The sequence below is a fragment of the Asterias rubens genome, chromosome 6 (genome assembly GCF_902459465.1).
Source record: "Asterias rubens chromosome 6, eAstRub1.3, whole genome shotgun sequence".
NCBI lineage: Eukaryota > Metazoa > Echinodermata > Asteroidea > Forcipulatida > Asteriidae > Asterias > Asterias rubens.
In genome coordinates, this window is record NC_047067.1 from 20,719,357 (window position 1) to 20,746,117 (window position 26,761).

General features: G+C 39.5%; 1 protein-coding gene across 1 annotated transcript; it reads right to left on the reverse strand.

The window, feature by feature from the left end:
• Positions 1 to 1,413: 1,413 nt before the first annotated feature.
• On the reverse strand, positions 1,414 to 26,088 carry LOC117291413. Its single transcript, XM_033773067.1, is given in 21 exon segments — positions 1,414 to 4,537; positions 5,013 to 5,051; positions 5,552 to 5,620; positions 6,220 to 6,388; positions 6,739 to 6,813; positions 7,303 to 7,476; positions 7,952 to 8,080; positions 8,517 to 8,594; positions 9,502 to 9,647; positions 10,340 to 11,480; positions 11,918 to 12,122; positions 12,660 to 12,880; positions 13,634 to 15,369; positions 15,778 to 17,608; positions 17,611 to 17,705; positions 18,554 to 18,866; positions 20,713 to 20,746; positions 21,093 to 21,196; positions 22,586 to 22,868; positions 24,891 to 24,965; positions 25,724 to 26,088. Coding segments are annotated over 21 exon segments (7,077 nt in total). The 5' UTR covers positions 25,727 to 26,088; the 3' UTR covers positions 1,414 to 4,380.
• Between the last annotated feature and the right edge of the window lie 673 nt (positions 26,089 to 26,761).

Genomic DNA, 26,761 nt, shown 5'->3' on the forward strand with positions numbered 1-26,761 from the left:
GTGGAATAAAATTGCGACAAGAATTGCCCGTTTTATGACAAACTAGGTGGTTACACGCCTTCCACGAGGCCTTCATCCTATTCTACATTATTATTTTAAATAAGCTGCATGATAAAGCTTACCCAAAGAGACATTAAATCACATCAAATCATCCTAAGTATATCCATGGTGTTGACAACTTCACAAGCATGGCTGGTGGCCATTTTGAATATCGCGTCACGGCATCAAGCCGTCGAGTACCCAGACCTCTACTACTCTGTTGATGTTTATTTCGCGTAGCGTGGAAATCGGGTACCTGTCGGTTGCTTTAGCTGGTTCCAATCACCGGTGCCTGTCCAAGATCAAAGGGGCAAACTGGCTCCCGCAAGATCTCGCGGAATGATTCGAAATGCGAGAATCGAAGGCTTGAATCATATTAAACGTGACGAATAAACGCTTACACTGTAACTAATTGTGGTAATTAAACCAAGTAGCCTTACGTTTGTTTAACTTGAAATGACTTAGCGCAAAGTTGAAAGAACTAAAGGTAATATATGGGGTATATTTTTTGTTCGTTTCTCAGCTTATTATTAATGTAGGAATAAATAACTTGTAGGTAGATTATTAAAAAGTGACCTTATTTCGTTGTTGAAAATATCTCACTCAAATTTGCGCCACCAAATAATCTAACTTTTAAAGCCTTCGGTACACTTCAACCACCCCCCCCCCCCCAAAAAAAAAAAATAATAATAATAATCATAATAATAATAATAACAAAATATGGCCATCTTATGCATGTTGTTGTGTTAGAAAATTGCAAGGATTTTACTAAAACGCAAGGCTTACCATTTGAATTTTTGTAACAAAAAATGCAAGGCTTTGAACATCCATTTTTTGTAGGGTAAACCGTTTTTGTTTACTGAAAAAGTTTAAAGAGATGAGCCTTGTGCCTCAAAATAAATACATCAATAAAAAAAAATATAAAAAAATACAAACAAAACAAGGGGGTAGATGTCCTACAGTTTATCAAATTTTGGGCCATAAATTTAAGAAAACACAAAGAGTTGTTTTTATTCTCTAAAATAATGCGATAGGTACCTCTGACTCTGATGTGTTTTTAACTTGAGGAATAACTTTTATAAATAATATTTTCAACTTGAGGAATGGTTTTAGATATAGATTGGTCAACATCAAATCTCAATCTTAGAAAAAAATGAAAGGTACATGATGCCATCACTGAAGAAACCTGCTTCATTTTAATGCATACAAATCGAACTTCAAAATTGGGCCCCCATTCGCAACGCTACAATAAACATTCCCTGTCCACTTCCCCCCTGACAATAAACATTTTCTCTCCCGTCCCCGTCATTTGTACTCAACTTATGAAGAAACACCATGTGGACAACAATTTACACTGGCTGGACAAATTAAAACTGTAGATAGAATTTAAAGTGTTTATTTCAAAACGACAAATGCAACATGATAGTAGTACATTGGGCTCAGCATTGGTTTGTAATACGTTAGTTGTATCACTGTTAACATCATTAGAATTTGCATATTACTGAATACATTAACATCACTACTCCTATTGGTTGTTAGGCATTTCATTTGCATAAAAAACATCTATCATTATAATATTATAATGAGCTATACATGCAGGTTTTGTAATGCCTACCATTACAATAAGCACTTCTTATGTACACTAAAACTCAAGTGTTTACTCAAAACTTTGGTCAGTGAAACTCCTTAATACATCCCAATGTGACTCAAATAAAAGGTTTATTTCACAGTAAAAATTTAATTAAATCTCAGTTGATTTATCACCTTCCAAAGTTAAAGAATTCTCCAAAGTCTTGACTTCAAACTTCAGTTTTAAGAGTGTACGAAGGCCTTGTCTGAAATACTTTGGCAGTGGCTACATCCAAGAAAAAGTGAATACCTTTAACCAGGTTAAACTACTTCATTAGTTTCGGACTGAATTTATACTTCTGCCCAAATAAAGTTAGCCTCAGTTCTACACTAAAGCAGTCATTGTATCAATCCCTAAAGAGGTTTTAGTTACAAGAATTGAACTATCTTCACTTGAAGTTGGACACTGATTTGTACGATCAGTTTAATGAAACTGTGTGTGAACAAAACCCATTATGTTGAACTGAGAGTTTGCAACTACAAACACCACTCATAGTAAAGAGGAAAACAACAAGAAAATGTTCATACATGTGGCTGTTGATTAGAACTAAACAAACAATGATATACAAAATCATTTCTAGAAATTGCAGAATCGGGCAATGCTCAGTATTTACAATAAAATACAAAATAATGTCTGTACAGAGCTCATTAATATAACTTCACCTAATCGTTACTCTAAAAAGTCCTTCTACAAAACATTTTATGATAGAGTTCAGTATAACAAAATCTACTTGAAAACATACTGATTCAAATTAGCTCAAATTGCTTGAATAAAATATGAATAAAAAGAATGCAAGACCCATTCTTTGCAAGAAAACCATGGTGATTTATGTTAAGAAAAAATAAATAAAATAACTTAAAATTGATATGTGTCCTGTGACATCACATTGGTTTTAAGAGTCACCAATCCTGGACATCTTGCATGTATAATATGTAAACAGCTCAATGTTGTCCTTACAATTCTTGATTTTACAAAGAAATTATGCATGATTTAACTTTGCTGCAATTGAAGTTCACTCAATTTGTTAATAGTGTATTTGTTTAGGTTTGTTTTGTTCAGAAATTTCACCAAAACAGTACTTTGGACCAAAACATAAATTGTGATCCATTTCTACCTCCATGATCAAAGTATAAAATGATTAAAAATAATTTGTAAAATATTCTCCTCCGAAAGACATAATTATTTTTGTTTTAATCTACTAATGTTTATGTTGAAAGATTGTTTGGTTTGATTGCCATTTGAGCATACTTTAAAGCATAGGAGGCCAATAACAACAGCTGCAACCATATAGCCTGAAAACCAAAACAATCTTTTAGGTTGTAAATGTAATTTGTCTAAATGAGACAGCTCAGTTCGTCAGGGCATAAAGTAGATAAATAATCTTTTACAAAGGAACTCCATTACATCCATAATACAACAAAATTAGTAACTGTTCAAAACGTCAAATGAACACAGTAGTGCTAAATTGCAATAAATATTAATCTCTATTATTTTAACTCTCCAAATCTTTTATACACATGCTGAGGTTCTAGCAAGTTAAAACTATTATACATGTACAGTTTATGCTCATCACAAGGGAGTTTCGGGAAAGGATGGGGTAAAATAGGGTCTAATGATAATAGTTTTTTAGTTTTCATTGGCATTTTTTTAATTTTTAATATTTGTTTATATTCATGCTTGACAGAGAACACAAAACTAGATTTGCTTGACTTACATGAAAAACATTGGGTAACAAATAATCAGGAAGCGCTTTAAGAGAAATGGTTTAAAAAACTTGGGGCTGAACTGCATCCCTTTGGTTGAACTACAACAACAAATCATGCCTTAAAATATTGCATTTATCAGTAAACATAATAAAACATGTATTATCCTTCCAGATCCTTCAAATAACGGTCAAGTCAAACAAACAATATTGGCACTACAATAAAATATAATTTTGTTAAAAAGTTTAAGAGAAAAATGTCCTCTTCCAAATTATTTTGTCGTTCCACATAAGTATATATTTGTTTATTGGTTTTTTTTAATACATTTAAAAAGTGAGTAGTATTTTTCAAAACAAACTATCTGTAAATTGAGATTTAGTAGAATTGAATACAAGTTTCTGAACACATTGAGTTTGGTGTTAAATATAAATTCTGTGAGTTTTAACTCTAAAAACATTTGTCATTGAACTCTAGATTCATCCGAAGATTACAAATGATAAGTACGTTAGTCAGATACTTGAATTATTTACATATTTGGCAATTATTAACTTTCAACAAACTCATCAAAGAAAAAAGGTTATTTTTTCATTCCTAATATGCTACCCGTTTCATTACAATGGACCGATCCATACTTGAGATTTAAAATGATTCTTTAAATTGTAAACTTGCGTTAATCTATTAGCATGCTCCATTACTGGTTGCTAATAAGAGAAAGCATAACCACTGACAACTCCAACAAGTTGAAGATTCAGTCCAAATCACCACTTGAATAAATTCATTTGACTTTTCCTCTTTACAAGGCATTCTGTTCTTTGAAAAGTGCCATACAAAAGGTCAGCTCTCTGTCAAGGTTTCCAGTGTTTAAAAATTGAACACTTTTTTCAGAACGTAGCAAACTTTTTGGGCCTTGATATTTGCCATTAGTAGCTGTCAAACTAAAGTGCTCCTACACAATGCAGCATGGCATATTAAGGAGACTATAGCTCTTCTCAAACAGCAGCGAGGACATCAAGGCGTCTTGGCCTGATTCTGGAAGGAACCCAGAAGTACTTTGGTGACAAAGCTGACGATGGCCGAAGCAGGCTGCTCAATTTCATACTCTGCAAAGACATGACACTGGTTGTCTGTCTTAGAGCCTGGTTTACGCGCAACAAAACCAAATATTCTACAGAGTAAAAAACAGGACATAAACGATTAAAATTAGAGCAAAATTTCACAACAATTGGTTAGTACAGAGAAAATGCTATGCATAAAATTCGATGTCACTGGTCTCGGCTGGTTCCCTGCAACTTTGTAATTAGCAATATCTGTTCAGCAAAATTTTCTGCTTGACAGCTTTGCTTAAGCTAAAACGTTTGGGTTGAAAGGTTGTGCACCTCCAATAATGGAGAACGTCAGCAGAAGATGCAGAAAGTATATATCACAAATATTAGTCAGACACACAGGGGTTCAATCTGAAAGAATTCAACCGGATTAGACCTACTTCAGAACTGTGTTTAAATAAGCTCATCAATATCGCCTCTAACCTAGACTCTGTCAGCCATTTTAAACTCAATTTCTTTATAAAATTGGGAAGAGGGGTGCACAATGGGTAAATGGAACAGAGTCTGAACTGTAAATGGATTTATATTTCTACTTACTTTGCTTCATTTTGATCTGATCCGTCTTTCCTCTTCCACCTGTAACAATGCAAGATAAAAGCAAGCATGAATGATCAGGAAAACTACAATGGTTCATGGTATGAAGCTGGCCAGAAGCCAATTAAGACTCAACTTGCATTAACAGATTGCTTGGCAAATTGCTTGTCTATGACTGCTTTGCCAATAATCTACAGCAAACATTTTGACAAATTTATTTCTCCTAAAGGCTCCACTGAGTGAGAAAGTTAAGGAGCAACGGTTGCGCCTTGCTGGTCACTGCCTACGACACCCACAGCTACCAGCCATTAAAGTCCTCGTGTGAGAGCCCACCCACGGCAGACGTGGGAGTAAACAACAAGAAGGAGCTAATCAGCTGTATGCAGGATAGAGTTGTGTGGCGTGTCAGACATCAAGCCTGACTCAAACATGCTGCAAAGCGACAACTTGGGTGGACTGAGTGAGTGAGTGAGTGCTCTTTATGAGGTTTGGCCACCATGATATGGTTGTGAAAGCATTTAAGCTTTGTGTGTATAACTTACTTCCTTGATCCAGAGTCCATTCCACAGTATAATACTGACTCCACTGGGTAATGCCTACGGAAAAATAACCTGTAAACAACATCAAACAATCAGTTTATTACAAATATGGCTTGGTATCAAAAGAATACAACCAGCTACTTTGAATAGAGGATACAAAGCTACTTTAAAAAAAGAGGAAAAATACTTCAACAAAGTTTCCACACATTTCAAATTAATTAGAAATAACCTCCTAGGGTTTGCAACACTTAATGGGATCATAAGTAAAGAAACATTGGGTATGCGGTTATAGTGGGCTTCAGATCTCTCTCAAACTAAAATATTCCATGGAACTTCAAACCTTCTCATATCATAACTGCACTGATGTCAAATGACAGCGAGTATTCAAACGCTTCTGAATTACCAAGGACATCAAGGTTAGAGTTGAAGCTCATTGATCTAGAAGTTAAGACATCCATGAAGGAAACACAGTTGCACACCATAACAAGTCCAAAATAAAAACTATAAATCACTGCAAGAATTCTATTCTATCTTCCATGTTGACTTACTTCCTCTGATTATCTAGAAGTTAAGACATCCATGAAGGAAACACAGTTGCACACCATAACAAGTCCAAAATAAAAACTATAAATCACTGCAAGAATTCTATTCTATCTTCCATGTTGACTTACTTCCTCTGATTATCTGTGATTGTGACGCCCTTGAGTGACACCTTGAAGTGTACAACCACCCTCTTAGGTTTCTCATTAGAATTCACGATCCTTGTAGTAGCTTCACCTACTGCACTAGGGCCCGTTAACGATTCCATCTCCACTGTTCCCAGAAACTGAACGTTGCAAGCTACAGACAAAAACATCATCAAATATGCGGTATTATGAGATTGCCTTGTTAAAAAAAATGCCCATTGTGGCTGCAGCTTGAACCAATATGCCAATTGTGAAATATTTATTATTTGAAAAACGCCTTCCATGTCACAGACATTAACAAAGCGCTGTACAATTAAAACCAATAAAAATACAGATATGCCCATATTTTTCAATGGTGACATACTTTCTGAATTAAAAAAAACAAAAAACATTTCAGTTTAAATTGGACTAAAATGTCCAATGTGCCAAAAAAAGGAAAAACCCAATTATTAGCCATCTCTGGAAATAAATGATCTTTGTTTCTAAGATTACAATCAATCTTACCTGCGCCTTGGGACAGTAGATTATGAGCCGACTTGGAATCCAAATCACTATCTGTAGCATCAGTACCTGAAGGATCTAGAAAAAACAACGATCCCACAAATAATAGGACAAATTAATAAGTTGATGGTTGGCAAACTATGGCCAGATGGTTGGCAAACTATGGTTTGCAAACTATGGACAGCAATGTATAATAGCCATCAAAGGACGAACTTGTCTTTCCAATTTTTTAGCGAACAAAGAAAGACTTTCTAGATTGACATTTGAAAATGTGCTCTCAATTGTCTAGGCCATCACACCTGTGTCACAATACAACTACAGAAGCAGCAGTAGCGGGACAACCATAAGGGGATGTTACTTTTTAATATGCAGTTTCTGGTTGAACAAACAAAAATAAACCTCTACTCATTTTGATACCAAAACTGAGTGTTTTGGATTACCCATTTTGTTCCAAAATTACTGACAGTTTGAACACTGTATTGAAAGTCCTGGAAAATAACGCAGACACATTTAATTTTCTCTGGATGGATGATGCAGAGTAAATTATTTTCCATTTCTTTTGTTTACCTGTTTCTGGGAGCTGGAGTTTACAAGGTAGAGCGAGCTGTGTGAGTGTGTGTTGATATATCAGAGCAGACAGACTGCCAAATATCGGCTCATTGGCGCATCACTTCAGTCGGACACCATGTGGATTGGGCTCGATCAAGAAATGACGAACAAGCTCACTGGCAGGATCTGTAGCTGCAACAAATAAAGCATTAGAACTACTATCAGTTTGATGTGGACCAATGTAATGAGAATTGACATAAGGGTCGTGGGTTCAAATCCCACCCAAGTAATATGCCTGTGAAATGTTTTCACAGAACTCGGGAAAGTACTGAGTATACAGTGCTAACACACATCGGTGTAGAGACCCCTTGCAATACGCGCTGGGTGTCATTTTGGGTGTCAAAATTGTATACAAACATGCACAAACAAAAGTTGACACCCAAAATATGTGCATTGTTTGGAGGTGCGTTCTGTATTTGTGTAAGAAATCAATAGCTCCCCCTTGCTTAACGCGAAACGCTACAGGTACGCTGAGGTTACGCACACGTTTTTACGCACAGAGAACAGCTATTGTCCAATGATCTGCCTACTTTTTGAGAGTGTGACGTCATATGCAATCGGTCTATATGGGAAAAAAATCAGAATTGATACAGTGAGACTAGTTTACCTTTCTTGCTTGGTGGGGCATTCAGAGGGAGCTGTGCCACCTTGACAGCGAGACCAAAGGCTCCTGGGAAAGAATTACTGTCTCTGACAACAAATGTCCCTGGTGATTTGTCCTTCAGCATTGTAATGGCTGTGAATCCAAGCAAAGAGATAAGGTTGGATATTGGAATGCATTATTTGTTTTATGTTGTCAACCTGTTTCTTATTAACAGCTCTATACATTAGAGTTATATATCTTTATTGACAGCATTGCTCATTCAAGCAAGCAGTCAACATTGGTGTGAACTGCAATCTGCAAAACCTTCCAGTTTGGTAACAAAATGTGTGTGTAGTCTTCGCTGCTAGTCTTCTTACCCGCTGTTACACACATAATAATAATAACAATAATAATACAAGGGGCTCTACAGAGAACACAGCATCTCACAATCAACAACAGAATTAAATACAAAGAAATATAGAAAATGTATTAAAACAAACATATAATAAAATGTGCTGTTGAGAGGAGGCTACTGAGGTGGAATAAAGTTTCATTATGAAAAGATTTCCTTTGATTGAATAAACTGTACCTTCATCTCTGGAGATATGTGGCTTGTACCACCAAGCTGAAAGATCCTTGACAAACCTCACCTTGTCCAAGCTGGTATCTACAAAACAAAATCAGGAATCAAGAATGTACTGAGAATTTGAAACTTTGCATGGTGGATATACGATACAGCAAGGTTTGCGGTAGCATCATGTAATGATAATCTCTAAATGAGTTGTGGTTGTGAATAGAACCATTGGTTTTTACTCGACATTTCAATCAGTATGCTCTGATCGTCTTCTGGAGAATGCAACAGAATGTTCTTCTTCCATCTCAAGATTTCATGAATTATTTTTCCAAAATGTTCCCTTAGTGAGAAAGTTTATAAACCACTGCAGTCTCAAGTTAAACACAAAAATAAATCACTGGAGTTTTGAGTATGAATTGAACGCATGACCGCCTTTTATTTAATTTGCAACATTACAATTTAACTTGCAAAATTAAATAAAGCTATTGAAGTTTTGCTCAAAAGAATTAGCCCTCAACAAACCACAATCATCACAAGGGCCCAGGACAAAGTTGATTTTTTGTTTTCAGCAAAATGAAAAAATCATTTGCTTTTGTCTGTTAACTGAAGATAATAATAATACTAATCATTTGAGAGGCTAATCATCCTTACTCGCAGCTAAGAGCTGAATTGCGAAGGACGCAGCTACAAAGTGTTCGAGAAGCAGGCATGCAACTGGGGAGCCTTTGGCTGCCAGCCACATCAACCCATTCTGACCATGGAGCAAAGCCAAAGATCAAAAGTGTTTGATTTTTACCGAGGGAGGAAAACCAGATGGTCTGGAAAACCCTCGTGGCACAGCAGAGAACCAACGCACAACTCAACTCACATATGGCCCTGGCCGAGGAAATGACCTGGGGTCACCTTGGTGAGAGGTGAGCGCTTTACGCACAAGCCAACCATGCCACATGATAGTCTGTTGATATGGAAAACATTGGAATTACTCTAGAAGTGATCTTACCAGCTAATGAGAGAGAGCTTGAATAAGGTGATGGATGCTGCATAAGATAGAAGTTGGATGGCGTTGTACGACCACTTATTGGGGTACCTGCTCCTCCATCAGATGCTTTCCTCTGATTGGGCGACCGAACTGGCCACATCCCATCACTAAAAACATTGGAGAAATAAACATTTATAAATTCACTCTTACACTTTGTAATTCAAAAAGTAATTTTCTGTTTGTTGTACTACAGATTAATAACTTAAGAACTTAAGGTAACAAGAATTAGATTTGTTTAACAAGTAAGATTATATCCACTATGGTTTGTCTAGTTCTCATGGCAGTGTTTTGGTACAACAAAAATAACATGTCGAAGTAAATAAATATAAACAGCTGCATTAGGCTTTTTGATATACAGTGGACACTATAGCCGTGAACTGTTTTTTTTGGTATGCACAAAAGGATTCACACAAACCAAATTATGAGCTAGTTTACTTTACTTTGTCTCAGTTGTTCTTTTCAGACTCACAGATAATAGTGACAAAGGACAGATTTTCAATTGCAAAACAATGATTCAGAACAGGGCCCATATTAATAGAGCTGCTAAGCACAAACATTTGCTAAGCATGAAATTTCTTTCTTGATAAAAACAGTATTACCAACCAAATGCCCACATGGTTTTCAGGATAAGCAAATAACAGCTGAATACCAGTAACAAGCAATATGCAACAAATACAACTTTGGTTGGTAATCCTGCTTTTATCAAGGAAGAAATTTCATGCTAAGCAAATTTTTGTGCTTAGCAGCTCTATGAAGTTGGGCCCTGAACACATAGTTGTTGTAGTGACTGTGACCCTACCTTCCAGTAGAAGCTCTTTTAACTCTTCCAGAGCCACGGTCGTCATTCATGGTATGATATCCATTAGCTACCTGAGGAGACACTTCTTCTGTTCTACCGGTAGCCGCTTTACGATGACGATCACTGAAGGTGGGATACATAGGTGGTGGAGGTTTGTTCTTCATTCGATCACTATAAGTAGGATACTGCGGAGGAGGAGACTGAGCAGAAAGATTTGCGCTGCTGAAGGGTAACTCATTGGGCTCCTTTTGTATTACTGCCCCCTGCTGCAGTTCAGGCTCTACAATCATAATAGGTTGTATCTTATCCTCAAGTGGTTGAAGTTGAGTAGCAGGAGAGACTGGTTCCTGGATATACGTTGTCTGCTTGTAATACTGTATACTGGAGGATATGGGTTGTGGGCTGCTCTGAGATATAGGTGCAGTATCTTTGACTTCCACATCGCTGATTGCAGGACCCATTCCTTCATTCTTGATGTGCACTTCAAGTTCAATGGGCCACGTTGGGGCCACTTCTTTAGGCACTATCTTGGTTGGAACAATTTCCTGTTCCTGGACAAAACTAGGGGAGTCTTTGCTACCTGCAAGAGCCTGTGGGCCGGTAGGCTTTTCAGACACACCCCCTCTGGCATCTTGGAAGGTAACCTCCTTTCTGGGTGACAGGGGGAACCCACCAACGGGATGATGGGGTTTTCCAGGAGTCTTACTGTCAATGACTGGTTCTTGTATGCTGTAGTTTGTAACTGGTATCCGATCTACCTTCACCTCTACAGGGTAATGCTGTCCATTCTGTGGAACCCTCTTCTCTGTTTGGACCGTTGGGACTGTTTGGACCGTTGGGGCAGGTAGCCTCTCTACAGTAGCCATGATGGGTAGCTGAGGGCGAGGTGGGGGTACCTCTACAGGCTCACACTGGGTGTACGTCACCTCATTCTGAACAATCCGTTTACGGGTGATAGTGATGATTTCAGGAGTTCCTGGGGTAGTGTTGTGGGCTGATGTTGACATCGGGGAGTCTACACTCATTGGAGATGCAGTGTGGGTTGTCAGCTGACGGCTTGGACTGAGTTGAAGTCCAGAAGTGTCTAACACGTCTCTATCGTCTCGTTTGATTGGTGACAGAGGGTAGGGAGCATCCGGGCCTAACATCAAATAATAAAATATATTAAACAAAATATATTTTTTTTTAAATTTATGCATCAATGACAAAAATAGTGCAAGGGGCTTTATCACACCACTAGTCACATCGAGTTGACTTTTTGTTGTTGAAACAAAACCACAACCAAATACAACCACTTTTCATTATGATGAACTGCAGGCTAGCAAACCGAATTCAAATTCTAGTGAAATAATCATCGGACACATGCATACATGTAATTGCTTCGTTCACCCAGGAATGAAAAGTAGGTATTAATAATGACTCTACCTTCCTAGAAATGAAAAAGGTAAACAAACATTAGTATGATTGCTATTGTGAGCAAGGTTGGTCTGCTCTAGCTACCTCCTTCTCAGGAGTTAATGGCCGAATGAATGAATCGTTTACATTTCACTTAAACTACTTTTATTTAAAATCACTCACCGTGTGGTGGACGTCCAACTATTGCAATTGGAGTACACAACATGTTTTTGTAGGCCTTTGGTCCCACAGGGAATCTAGGAGTGACACCCCCATTCTGTAAGCTTTCACTTGATGAGTTGTAATCTTGTTGTTCTGGTTTACGAGCCCACTGCTCCTTGGGGTTGGGTGATTTCAGACCCTCCATCCGGTTCCAGTATTCACTTTCCTAAATATGAAAATGTCAAAATTGTATCAAGAATTTATTATGAGTACTTACAGCCCGGTTTATACTTCTTGGGATTGCTTCGTGCTAAGCGCATTTCCTTTCGTTACAAAGAGAAAGGGAGCGCGTACTGATTATTGCATCACCAAATTTCGCTCCGCGTTTGCAGAAAGTATGAACCGGGTTAAAATAGACTAAAATACAACTGAATACATTTTAAATGTAAATTGATCACTATCGTTCTGTTAGTTTGCAGAATCACAAACGACACATTTGAACAAAAAATTAAATAACCTGAGACAGTAAATAATAATAATAAGAATGATATCAAAGTCTTATATAGCACACATATCTACCAGCAAGTTACTCAAGGCGTTTAGTATATACTTTTTTACAGTAAGATAGTTCTTTGAAGTTATGAATTCTGAGACCCAATTATGTAGCGCCTTATAATGGTTTACAAGGTGCTACAGCGCATTAAGCAGCAACAGAACCTGCTTTTGAGGTAATAATAAGGAAGGAGATTCTTCTCATACATACATGAACTGGCACACCTCCTGGATTTTGTAGCCACGTCTCAGGCGAGGGAGCCCTTCTAGGATGATTAGATATCGGTGTCTCATAATGCTGCTGTACAGCGGAGTCTGAATCATAACCAGACTGATGAGGAGTACGTCTTGGCATCTGTTTACCCTTACTGGGTTTGGCAACAGGACCTGTTGGGGGATGGCTCTTCGTGGGATGCTCACGGTTGTTCACATCTACACAAAAGTTTTTGTTTAAGTTAAATATCCAAGAAACAAATAGCATTGGTGGTTAAGAAAGACTAAGGAAAGAATCACTACTTTAGACTGGTAGTTCTGAAAAGAGTAAAGTACACATAGGTAATACTCATTTCTGCAACTTCGTTACAGTAAATGTATGCATTTCCCATGAGTATGAAGAAAGTCTCATCTTTTGGTACTTTATTATTAAAGTACCCACCTTAAACAGGTATTTATGTCAAAAAATACACCAAGTAAAACAGCCTCGGCCCAAATGACATAAAACTGTATGAAAATACTGATTGAAAATATATTCTTTTCTTTGCAAAAATTGAGTGGGGTACCAGTCTCAATAACAGAAACTTGTGACATTTCAGCTGGTAACCTATTTCTACTGAATAAACTTGTTTCTAATGTTGGGATGAACAAAGATATAATGACTAGAGGGAGATTCAGACCTATTACAAAATGTATTACATTGAGCCCTGGGTTGGATTTCATAGGACCATCTTTGTGAAAACGACCCCAGGGTTCAATTTCAAAGCACATTTCAAAGCACTAACAACCATCTTAAGATGAGTTGTCAATATCACCAAAGTGATTTGTATTGTGACATCTCACTTTGCCTAGCAATTAAGACTGATTTGCACTTAAGATCAGTCTTAACTCTTTATGAAATCGACCCCAGGTGAACCTTTATGTCAAGAGGAAAAGTTGACACTCACTACTCAATTCCAGTTTAAGACTCACCATTAATCCCGTCCATTCCTCTTCCTTGAGGTTGGAGTGGCTCTTTAATTTGAGATTCATCAATGTGCAGATCCATTTTCTGAAACGTCTCCTCCTTAGCTGGTCCCACACTCCCTGGTTGCCTATGTTGTTGAGTATGTGACTGGTAGTTAGCTTTATGACCAATCCACCCATTGGATAGGTTAGGCTCCCTGGTTGGGGCAGTTACATTGTCTCTATGCATCACTTCACTCACATGCGTGTTATGTTTAGTGTAAGGTGGGCTATTGGAAGGCCCAGGGTTTGTCAATTCTTGATTTTGTAAATGGGTCCATTCAGACAGCATGCGTATGGCATCTTCCAATCCAGCCATGAGGTTAATGTTATTAACATTGTGGTTAGTCTGATCCCCATGTGACATCCCTGAAGTTACAACACTGGCAGGATTAGCATTGTTGCTATGGTTAGTGTGTCTAGATTGAATAGTCCCGTAGTTATTGCTGCCGATTGAATGTCCAGCAGTCCCTCCCTCCATTCTGGTTGAGTTGTCATGGTAATCCGTAGCGTACAATCTTGACCTATCAGCAGATACAGCCTGTTGTTCAGTTTGACTGTTATCTCTCTCGTCCCTTCTCTGCCACACATCATGATTCTGGCTTTGGCTTCTTTTCTCTGACCTATGCTTTGATCTATCAAGAGGACGACCACGAACTGTTTCAGTTATTCCCTGTTCATGATCTAAGTGCCCATGGGTTTCCTTATAATACTGGGTTTGATAGGGTAGCTCAGTGCTTTTGGAATGTGAACCTACATGGGTTTCCCTTTGGTACTGGGTTTGATTGGGTACCCTTTGGGTGATTTTGGATTGTACACCTCCCTGGACATCTCTATTATGGTGTGTTCGGTCAGACAGTCTGTCAGTGCTTTTGGATCTTGTACCACCCTGGGTTTCCCTGTAAAACTGGGTTTCATTGGGTACCCTCTCAGTGCTTTTGGATCTTGTACCACCCTGGGTTTCCCTGTAAAACTGGGTTCTATCAGGTACCCGTTCAGTGCTTTTAGAACGAGAATCCCCCTGGATGTCTCTGGTGTGCTGTGTTAGGTCAGACAGTCTGTCAGTGCTTTTGGATCTTGTACCACCCTGGGTTTCCCTGTAAAACTGGGTTTCATTGGGTACCCTCTCGGTGCTTTTGGATCTTGTACCACCCTGGGTTTCCCTGTAAAACTGAGTTCTATCAGGTACCCGTTCAGTGCTTTTAGAACGAGAATCCCCCTGGATGTCTCTGGTGTGCTGTGTTCGGTCAGACAGTCTGTCAGTGCTTTTGGATCTTGTACCACCCTGGGTTTCCCTGTAAAACTGGGTTTCATTGGGTACCCTCTCGGTGCTTGTGGATCTTGTACCACCCTGGGTTTCCCTGTAAAACTGGGTTCTATCAGGTACCCGTTCAGTGCTTTTAGAACGAGAATCCCCCTGGATGTCTCTGGTGTGGTGTGTTTGGTCAGACAGTCTGTCAGTGCTTTTGGATCTTGTACCACCCTGGGTTTCCCTGTAAAACTGGGTTCTATCAGGTACCCGTTCAGTGCTTTTAGAATGAGAATCCCCCTGGATGTCTCTGGTGTGCTGTGTTCGGTCAGACAGTCTGTCAGTACTTTTGGATCTTGTACCATCCTGGGTTTCCCTGTAAAACTGGGTTCTATCAGGTACTCGTTCAGTGCTTTTAGAACGAGAATCCCCTTGGATGTCTCTGGTGTGGTGTGTTCGTTAAGACAGTCTGTCAGTGCTTTTGGATCTTGTACCACCCTGGGTTTCCCTGTAAAACTAGGTTTCATTGGGTACCCTCTCGGTGCTTTTGGATCTTGTACCACCCTGGGTTTCCCTGTAAAACTGGGTTCTATCAGGTACCCGTTCAGTGCTTTTAGAACGAGAATCCCCCTGGATGTCTCTGGTGTGCTGTGTTCGGTCAGACAGTCTGTCAGTGCTTTTGGATCGTGAACCACCCTGGGTTTCCCTGTAAAACTGGGTTTCATTGGGTACCCTCTCGGTGCTTTTGGATCTTGTACCACCCTGGGTTTCCCTGTAAAACTGGGTTCTATCAGGTACTCGTTCAGTGCTTTTAGAACGAGAATCCCCTTGGATGTCTCTGGTGTGGTGTGTTCGTTAAGACAGTCTGTCAGTGCTTTTGGATCTTGTACCACCCTGGGTTTCCCTGTAAAACTGGGTTTCATTGGGTACCCTCTCGGTGCTTTTGGATCTTGTACCACCCTGGGTTTCCCTGTAAAACTGGCTTTCATTGGGTACCCTCTCGGTGCTTTTGGATCTTGTACCACCCTGGGTTTCCCTGTAAAACTGGTTTCTATCAGGTACCCGTTCAGTGCTTTTAGAACGAGAATCCCCCTGGATGTCTCTGGTGTAGTGTGTTCGGTCAGACAGTCTGTCAGTGCTTTTGGATCTTGTACCACCCTGGGTTTCCCTATAGTGTCTCCCATCTGACTTGGATTGTGAACTGTGATTTTCTCTACCCTCCCTTTGATCATGCATGTTAACTTGTGACTTACTTCGTAGTTCCCCTATGCGCTGCATAACCCATTGATACGAGGGAACAGGTTGAAAGAGTTGGGTATCATCCATAAAGGGTGCAGGGTCAGTCATGGGCTTCCCCCTTTGCCCTGAGATTGTTTGATTACCGTCCAGGATGTGAGAGTGTTTTGGTTGTGAGGTAGAACCAAGTGAGTGGGAAAAGTTTGAGGTTGAGGTTAGACCAGCACCAGGAGTTTTGTTATGGTTAGGATGTTGGGATCGTGGAAGAGAGTAAAACATTGAGTTATGAGTTGAATGTTCAAACCCAGATGGAGTTTGTTTAATGTGTATTTGTGAACCATCTTGAACAGGTGAATCCTTTATGTCTTCATGACCCTTTGATAGGTCTGAGGATCTACCCTTAGGAAGGGAATGATAATATCCAGCATCAACAGTTGCTCTCTTAGAACTCACCTCTTGGTTGGATGATTGATTGTGATTAGGGGTGAAACCTTGTTCATGAGGAGACCCTAAGGCCTCAGTCCGATCCATCTTGGAAGGGCCCTCCTCATTATCATGCTTCTTATAAGACACACTGTTGGGAAGGGACTGGGACCAGACTTTTCTTGAAGATGATTTGGATGTTTTGTGGTCAACGGAATCTACTGGGTGTGTCTGATGGTGAGGGTCATGATATGGTTTATCCTTATTGGAAGGCTGATTTGTATGACTGAGGGAAGGTTTCAGTATTGTGGTTTTGGGAAGGGATCTCTCAAGAGGATTTGGTGAGGTTGTCATGGAGGAGAGATGGTGATTATTGTGTCTCCTAGATGAGGAGATTATTGGAGAGGAAGGAACAGAAATGAACTGAGATGAGAAGTCTCTAGTGTTAGTACTCTGAGAATCAGGGAAGTTCCCAGAGGAATTGTGAGGTGAAAGTCCACTTGAATCTCTCTCACTAGTCTCAACTGTTTTTAGTAGATCCCCCCTCAACTTTGTATCTGGTGTATGGGCTTGCTGCTTATGCGACATTGAATGAACTGTGGACGATTCCTTCTTACGATTAGAGAACTGCCTTTGATCAGATTGTACTTTACGCTTTTGTTTTGGACTTCCCCCAACCCCCTTCTCCTTCATGAGTTCCATTAAACGGCTCTGCAGCCCCCCACTCTCATCTTTCTTGATTTCTTCCATAAGCAACGAGGGAAGTTTCTTCATATCAAAACCCTCTTTCCCAGGAAACACATAGATTGTCTTCTTTTTGCATTCCGTTGTCGTGGTTGTAGTGACCTCACTACCATCGGCCTCGACACTACGAGTGACATTGATGTTTTGTGTGGGTTCATTTCCAGTTAAAGTGGAGCAAAGAGACGAGGCATAGCCAGAATCACGAGACAGGTCAGTGGGTATCGTTGTGGGGACCGTTGTTTGGATGGTTGTTGGGACCGTTGTGGGTTGGGATTGGATTGTGGTGGTGTTAGGAGGTAGGTGTGAAGCACGTATGCCAAGACTCTCTTGGTGTCTCTCTCTCGAGACGAAGACGAGGAGAGGTTGGTTATGTGGTCATGGGAAGATCTGTTGTTGGGATGGTTGTTGATTCATGACATGCAAATGTCATTCCACCAAGATGAAGAATGGAAACAAAGAAAGAAACAAATGGACACACAGATGATAATTAAGCATGCACTAATCACCATGGCAACCAATGTTACAATGTGGAGTTAACGGTGAAACAGAGAGGGTTTACATACTTAAACTAAAAAGTAATGTTACAATTTCATATCCCACATAAAAACTACATCATATCAAGGTTACCAACTAACAAACTAGATGAACCTAATTCAGAATGTTTTGGGGTTTTGGGGTGTGTTTTTTTTACATCTGTTTTCTGCTGCCACCAGGTGGTTTTAAACAAACTCTCATTAACATCACTGAATTAGTTTGACCAACAAATATTTCTATACACAAACCATGCTGTCATACACAAATTAAGGAATTGAAAAACGGACAAACTTTTGTGTAACATATATTTGCACACCAACATCTAGAATATATCTGCATTAAAGTTTACATTGCATGCAGCCACCTTGCAATTAAAATACAAGGTTTTACAGACAACATCATGACAGCTTCAAACATTTCAGGCAACATTTGTTTTGGGTACATTTTTTTTTAATTTGTTTTCTTAACCACCTTAAATTAAAGCAAAACAAAATAATTTAATTCAATTTTGAGATTCACCAGCACGTAAGGGTTGTAAATATGATACTTGTTCAATTAAAAAAAGAGGTACAATGTAGAATGAATAAATTGTTTTTTAATATTATGGGAGATTTGATTTGTTAATGAGTAGTTAACTTTTCCAATTAAAGAATAAGTTTTCTTCGAAGCACCAAATTAGGAAAATGAATTATTATTCTTACCCAGATGGAGGAAGGGAAGCCACGTACGCCGGGGTCTGAGTTGCCTGGTGGAGATTCTTCTGCTGACTCACACTGATGGGTTTTTCCCGGTCAAAGGTCGAGTCTGAGGCCTGGCGGTTCAGAGGTCGCTGGTGACTCTGCCACATTTCCGTCTGTACTGAGTTGCTTTCATGCTCGTAGGTGTGAGGAGGCGTCATGGGGCCATGAGTTGTAGGAGCATCAGGTGACTTGATGTTTGAGAGTTGACTGATGGACTTCTCTAGGTCAGTGAGTTGTGGGCGAGTTAAGGACCCATTTGCTGTACTATTCAAACCTACAGAGATTACACACAAAGAGGTTTTATTACAAATACTATCACCAATGACAGTAAAACACTGTATACTTGGTTCTTTCCCGAGTCTTGTGAAATACTCCACAGGCGTATTACTCCTCAGGGAGGATTTGAACCAACGACCTCTGCAGTTACCCTTACATCAATGTGAGTCAAACACTGTATAAAATCTCTTTTCACTAACATACCCACCGATGAAGCTTGCCAAATAACCAAAGCAGTACTAGAACAAGATGAAACTCTAACCGATCGAACCAGCCTAATGCCAGACCAGATTCATGATCTATTAATGACATGCGTGAAGTCCACATACTTCCAATGGAGAGATGGATATTACAGACAGGCTTTAGGAACTCCCATGGGCTCTCCTATTTCCCCAGTCTTAGCGAACATTTTCATGGAAGATTTTGAACAGAAAGCCATGGGTACCGCTCGACTCAAACCCAAACTTTGGCTCCGATATGTGGATGACACGTTCATCATTTGGTCACATGGATGGAAAACCTTGATGACTTCTTAGTCACATTAACCGCCAACACCCTAACATTCAGTTCACCATGGAAACTGAGACATCCGATTCATTACCTTTCCTTGATGTACTCATTTCCAAGAAGACTGATGGTTCTCTAGCACACTCCGTGTACAGAAAACCCACCCATACACACCGCTACCTCTACGCTCGGTCATTCCATCCTGCTTCTGTGAAAGCCTCAGTGAACCGGACCCTACTTCAAAGGGCACACATTATTTGTAATAAGGAACATTTATCTAATGAACTGGAGCACCTTAACACAGTGCTAAAAGAGAATGGGTATAAACCAAACAAAAGAGAGTCCCTTTCAAAACACAACTCTCAGTCTGCACAATCCAAAGATATGCCCATTGCGGTCCTTCCGTACATTGGTCATACCTCACACAAAATTCAACGGATCCTCCGTGAGGCCAAAATCAAGGTCTACTACCGAACTCGCAACAAGTTGGATACTAAGCTACACACTCACAAAGACAAGCATGACTCTAGCAGTCAGGCAGGGGTCTATCAAATTCCTTGTACTTGTGGTAAAGTGTACATTGGCAAGACCGGTAGAGACCTAACTACCAGGCTAAAAGAACATAAAGCACACGGCCGCAGAGGGGAATATGACAAATCTGCCATTGTCAAACACTCCTACGATTTAGACCATGTCATAGATTGGGATCAGGCTCGTATCATAGCACCTGAGAGACATTGGTATACAAGGCGCATAAGGGAAGCTATCGAAATATACAGACACCACACTGTGCCTCAAGATATCGGCTATTTCATCAGCAGCATTTGGCATACTATCCTACCACCCTCCTCCTCTAACAACCCCCAACCTACTGACACGCCTCACTACACCCGAGAGGTTTCTCACACAATGGCCAACCCTAACAATAGCCCTGAGCCCGCCAACCACACAACCAATCAGAGCATTGATTGACCTGCAGTGGATCCACTGAACCCCTATAAATAAGCCCACTCTTCTTTACCTCTTCAGTCTCCTGACGATGACTAGAGCAATCTAGTCGAAACGTTGAAACCAATTTCAGAACTGACTCCGCGGCAGTACAGTTAATTACGATCCTATAAGCTAAAGTAGTAGTCCAGTCTAATTTCTATACCATCCGCCCTGGTAATAGTTAAAAAGCAGGAGAGTTCTTTTCAGAACTGAGAAGTCTCCCGAACCTCCGATTATCTACTCCACGGCAGTAGAATAAAGCAAGACAATTCCCTAAGAACAACTCTACCTGGCAAGTAGATACACACATGGTGTTACCGCAAACCAAATATACATTGATACCTCACCATGCAATGCCTCAAATCCTATATACTTCACTTTCTGTCAAAAAGAGAAGATAAACGCAAAATGTTAAAGGGGGGTACAGAACTGGGATCAACTAAGTGCGGAAAACTGCACTTACAGCCAATGCAACTATTGATAAAACATTGTCTTTGTGTTTAAGAAAGAGGTAATTTCTCAGTCAAATAAAAAGGCTTCATATGCATCTGAAAGCACACACTGAATGTAAATTTTTCAAAAAGGGGGTTCTTTCTTTCATTATTATCATGAAACTTCGATGACCAATTGAGCCAAAGTTTTTGCAGGTTTACTTTATGCATTTGTTGGGATACACCAAGTGAGAACACTGGTTTTCGACAAACACCTCCAGTGCCTTTAAACTTACCTGCTCAGTAGATATTTCTGGGAAGCTAAGCGTATCTTCAAGTAACGTGGCCGCAGCAGGCAGATTGGTCAGAAGTAGAACTTGGGCCTCGGAAATCCTCTCATCTGTGATAGATGACAGACATTTTACATGGTTGGTAGTAAAGCATCTTGCTCAAGGACACAAATGTCTTGAACAGGATTCGAACCCACACTCCGATGACTTAAGGCCGAGTCACACTGCAGCGATAACGAAAACGATAACTATCACGGCGCAAAGAGAACGCATTGTATTGGTTGAATTGCTCCACGCAGAATATGCACACTCTCATTCAACCAATGGAATGCGTTCTCTTTGTGTCGTTATCGTTATCGTTCTCGTTATCGCTGCAGTGGGACCGGGCCTTTAACTACCAAGTTCTATAGCACATTTTACACTGACCAAATCAATGCGATTTACATTATTGCCCTTGTCATCGAGTCAATAACATTCCTATAAACTTTCTCAGCTCCCTGGGGATTTCAACCCCGAGCTGCCATGGCGCTCTAAAGGCATTTTCACTCACAATATCAACCCTACCCTCGCAGGTACCCATTTATACCCCTGGGTGAAGAGAACGAATTATAGTAAAGCATATACTCCAGCACATACCCCCCTCAAGCTGAGCGTCAACGCTCGAGTGGGAATCCGTCCCGGCCCAGCCTGGAAGAGACCCAGAGGGCGACCACGCAACACCTGGTTGCGCCAGCTAGAAGTGGACCATGGCTCACCGGCACAGCAGCTGTGGCAGTCTAAAACAAATCGATACGTCCCTCTTGATGGACCACAGAGAATGATGATGATGATGATGACGATGACACAAATGTCATGACTAGGGTTTGAACCCACACTCAGATGACTTAACCACCAGAACTAGAATTTGATGCTCTTAAAACTACTCGACCATGACACCATAAAGCGAAAGAGGCAGAATTTGAAAGCACACAGAAAAAGAAAGGATTTTGACCAGGGGCCTTTCTCAAACCTAGGCTTTTAGGCTCCGGCTCTGCGCACTGGTACGCAGTGGAAACGCAGAGCTCAGCCTTTAAACTGCCGTTTTGGACCAGCGCGTATTTCACGTGGTGGTTCGAACATCAGGGCCCAATTTCATGGCTCTGCTTACCGCAAGCACAGAATCGGCGCTCACGGAAGCAGGGAATTCTGTGCTTACGGCAAGCGTATTTCACGGGTTACGGCGAATTTTGGCTTCTGCGCGTGCGTATTCCACGTTACATAGGCATTCTACGCTTACAAGCCTAGCGCAGAAATTCGGCGCTTGCACGTAAGCGGGGAATGCGGGTAAGCGCAGAATTCGGCGGTAAGCAGAGCCATGAAATTGGGCCCAGTAGATAGAGCTTGGAGCCTATAAGCCAGAGCCCAAGCCGAGGTTTGAAAAAGGGCCCAAAAGAAGTCGGAAACACAACTTCAGGCATAACTATTTATTGCAATAAGTAAACTTGACAAATATCTCTTACCGATGGTCAATGGTCTGTATGTCTCTGCCTTGTACTCTGCTAGCAGCTTTTCATGCTGGGCGCCGGCGTCCAGCAGTATCTCCTGAATCTCTCGTCTATTGTCATTTGATAGACTTAACTTATCAATGTATTTGTACGACGTCTTGGTATCCGACAAGCCTTGAACACCTGGGTGTATCGTAGTATGTCGAGCATGAATATGGACCAATGAGAACAAGGAGAGAACCAGGACAGCTGGTATCCTGGTCACTGGTAACATAGAATGATGATTATCTGTGTGGATCTGGATATGAAGAGAAATGAAAAATATTTCAGAACTGAACCTAATTTTATAAAGCCTGTAAGCAAAACAACTGTGGCTATTTTATCAAACATGTGATTTCACTATGTTACTCGAAGTTGCCTCGAAAACGCTGACCACATTGCGACCACACAAAACACAACGCACAAACCTCACATTACACAACGCACGTGCAAATTACACAACGCAAGCGAGTCAGTCGTCGTCATCGACCGTCATCAGCAGGCAGCATGAACTCCATGCACGCGTGGTATGATAGAGGCGAATTCACACGTGTTTCGTTCAGATTATTTTAGGTACCAATCTCATCTCCACGATCCTACAAACCATCGCGCTCTGGATTTGTGTACTATGACGTCAGTATCGTTAACTGAGTGACACGCGGCGCAGTGCACCTTTTACTGCATACATTCTTCAGTTGCTTTGTAGATTGTTTCCGCAGTTTTTCCCAACTCGACGGCGGCAAACATGACGATCTTTTTTCCTTCTAGAAATTCAAGGGCACATCGTTTGTTCGTTGTAGAGTTTGTTTGAAACATCAAGACTTTTTTTGGATTTAATTGTTTGCATCTCTGGTGTTAATGCAGTTGACAAAACGATGTTTATTTTCCGCTCGAAAGGTTCAAAAACTGGTTCATGTTTCTTTACAAATCTCAAGTGGGTTTTGCTGTAGACCTCCCAAATTTATTTTTCAATGCATGGTACGTTTTTTTGCCCAGTGGAACTATTTAAATGGCACTGTCTTTCGTAACTGTTTGTTCTTTATTCTCCGCAGACTGTTTACAAATTGCCTTTGACCCAGTTTCAACAATTAAACAACCTATAAGACTTAAACGTTATGAAACCTAAACAAATACTAAGGAAAATATTAATTACCATGATCGGTCAGTTTGAATTAAGCAAACATTTATGGTACATGTAAATCACTCTTGGCATTTTGATTGGTTGCAAATACTTGTGTGAATCATTATTTTACATTAATTAATTGATTTGTTTAAAATAAATACAACAACTATTATCAGCTTCTTGACTTTAGGCCTGAAGTTCTAAAATCGAATGGACAAGAATGGATAGAAACTTAATATTAGTAAATGATAACTCTTAATTTCTTCAATACCTCTTTTTTTTTTTTTTTTAGCCTTTAAGCAAAAATTTGTATCAAGAGTAACACATGCCCACAAATATTTTGTTGACAGCAAACTTGTACTGCATTATTTGTATCGCTTTTGAATCATTTCAGGCTAAATGGGTCTAAGCTCCATGGTCCAAGTAACTGCTTTGAACTGGCCTAATATTGACCCAGAAACATTTTATAGAGTTTAATAATGTATAGTGGACATCGATCACCTTTACAATATCTGTGCTTTAAGCCTCTCATTTTCGAGTTGAAAAACAAAACAAAAATTAAATCAAAATGGTTTACTTGTAACAGAAATAGGTACCAGAAATACATCAGAAACCACCAGAGAGCACCTACAGTAGCCAGAGCTTCAAGGGCCCCTTAATAGGGGGGGGGAACAGATTCGGCGATGCGCGCTCGTGTTGTGTGCTACGCACTCAATGTTTCTATTTTTTTGTAGTGATTTTAGGTTGCACTCCCACTTTTTCAGTTTGCACTCCCACTTTCCAAATTCCTGGCTAAGACACTGGGTTAGGGTTAGGGTTGATCATGGTGTTTCGATTAGATTTGGAAATCAGGTTAAGTTTAGGAATTGGAATTTTAAAATGATCACTACAAAACATTTGTATCCACTGAAAAAATGATTTGATGACCTACCAGGGAAAAAGTTTACCCCTGGTCAAATTTATGTACAATGATCCTAGATAAATATTGGGAAAAGTTAAATCTTGGTGATTGGTTGCAGCTGTAAAGGTGTCTGCCTCAAGTAAAGATACAGCTGTCTTAATACAGGGTCAAGTGACTAAAGGAAGACTGTCTTCCACAAACTCACAGTCAAGCGTTGATGATCAGGTTTAGTGTACTGGCATATCATGTTTACTTACCATGTTTAAGATGTAATGAAGATGTTCCCTCTGTAGCATGACCTTTGATTGACCTTGACCAGGAACAACAGCACACTGTGAAAATAAAACACAGTGTACTCAAAAAAGGTAATCAACAGTAATCAAGTGAAAGACATTTTTTTTAAAGTTTGTTTTTAAAGATGGTTTTGGGAAAAAACTCTGAGTTTAACCAACAAAAAAGGTTAAGAACATTTTGGTTTAAAAAAAGTTATTATAATAAACCTCACTGAAAAAAATTATGTTTATCAAAAAAAAAATTATAAGATGTTATGTTTCTAAAAACACCTTAATATTAGTTTATTAAAACACCTTAAAGTAATGAAATTTCCCAAAACACCTTTAAACAAATATTTTTTCTCAAAACACCTTTAATTTCTTTTTTATGCACCTTTTTACAATATTTACCAAAATTGACCAAAGTACTTCAACTACAAAAAAAAGGACTGGTAAAACAGGAAATGTTTTTCTTCATTTCACAATAATATCTGTAATTTGGGATAATAAAAAAAAAAAACATCCATTGGTTAAAAATAATTCTATTGCATTTCACTGGGAAACAAAATGTTGCTCAAAACTACTTTACAAGTTTCTCAAAACACATTAAAAAATACGTATGTTTCTCTAAATATCTTTACAACAAATAATGTTCCTAAAAACACCTTTAAAAACTTGTTCTTCCTTTCAAAATAATTTCTGTAATTTGAGAAGGAAAAAAAAGAAGGAAAAAAACCTATTACACTTTACTGAACAAAATTTTTTACAGTGAGAACTCCTCGAGTTAAATAAGTGATAGATAAAGTTAACATGGTTACCATTGGTTGTATCGTGGAAGAAGATCATCCAAAGACATCAAAAGTGAGGACATGATCACGATGAACACGTCCTGTTAACAGCATTCTAAATCACAGCATGGATGGAGTCACAGCATGCAGTACAGTCAGTGTTTGCACGACGAAGGAAAACAGAATGTCTAGTCTTTCAGTTTTCACTACCTACCACACAAGTCACCACGGAATGTATGCATGATTCTCAGCTTGCAGTAATACTCCAGACTTTGACGAACATCCACATTTAATAAGAATCCTTCGATCATCCTCAAAACAGACATTTTATTGAATTACTTATCTGTCAAACTCGTCGGATGTAAAACATGCCCTCCATGAGCACGACGCATTACATCATAGTTACCTACAAATGAACTACAGAGGGCGCACTCCATAAAAACAACAAGAACAGAAAGTTATTTATTTTTGAGGTGTAAAATAATGGAACATGTTCTTTTCACAACATCAGTAATATTATTGGTTGTTTCTTTAACAAATGTTTTTTCTGACAAAATATTTAATAATTTTAGTTTAAAGCCCATTCATCAGTAAAGAAAACAAACAGAATAAAAAAGAAATGGACAAAAAGGAACCATTATATACAAAAGATAAGGAGTTTGACAAGTAGGCCCCTGTTAACTTTTTTCTTCGGCAAAAATTTAATTTTGTAAAACTTTTTAGTAGGCTACGTTGTAAACGGTTTATAGTCCAAACAAAAGCTGGGTCCTGAAGTAGCTGTAGTTAGGTTTTACAGTAGGCTGGGAAATCACCTCATTCGCAGTCAAATCCGGATTCTGCCATCCACTCTTTGTGGTGGAGAGCAGTAAGTGGTGCTCAAACTATTTTGCCGCACGCCCCCAAAAAGTGCAACAATTAAGAAAAACTTATAATTTTTTATAACATGAAAAGCCCTCAAGCTATACGCCCTGCTTCGGTACATGCCTACTTCTGGTATCGATGGGACGCGTAGAAGGGAGCATACAATTTCCTCAAGCTATACGCCCTGCTTCGGTACATGCCTACTTC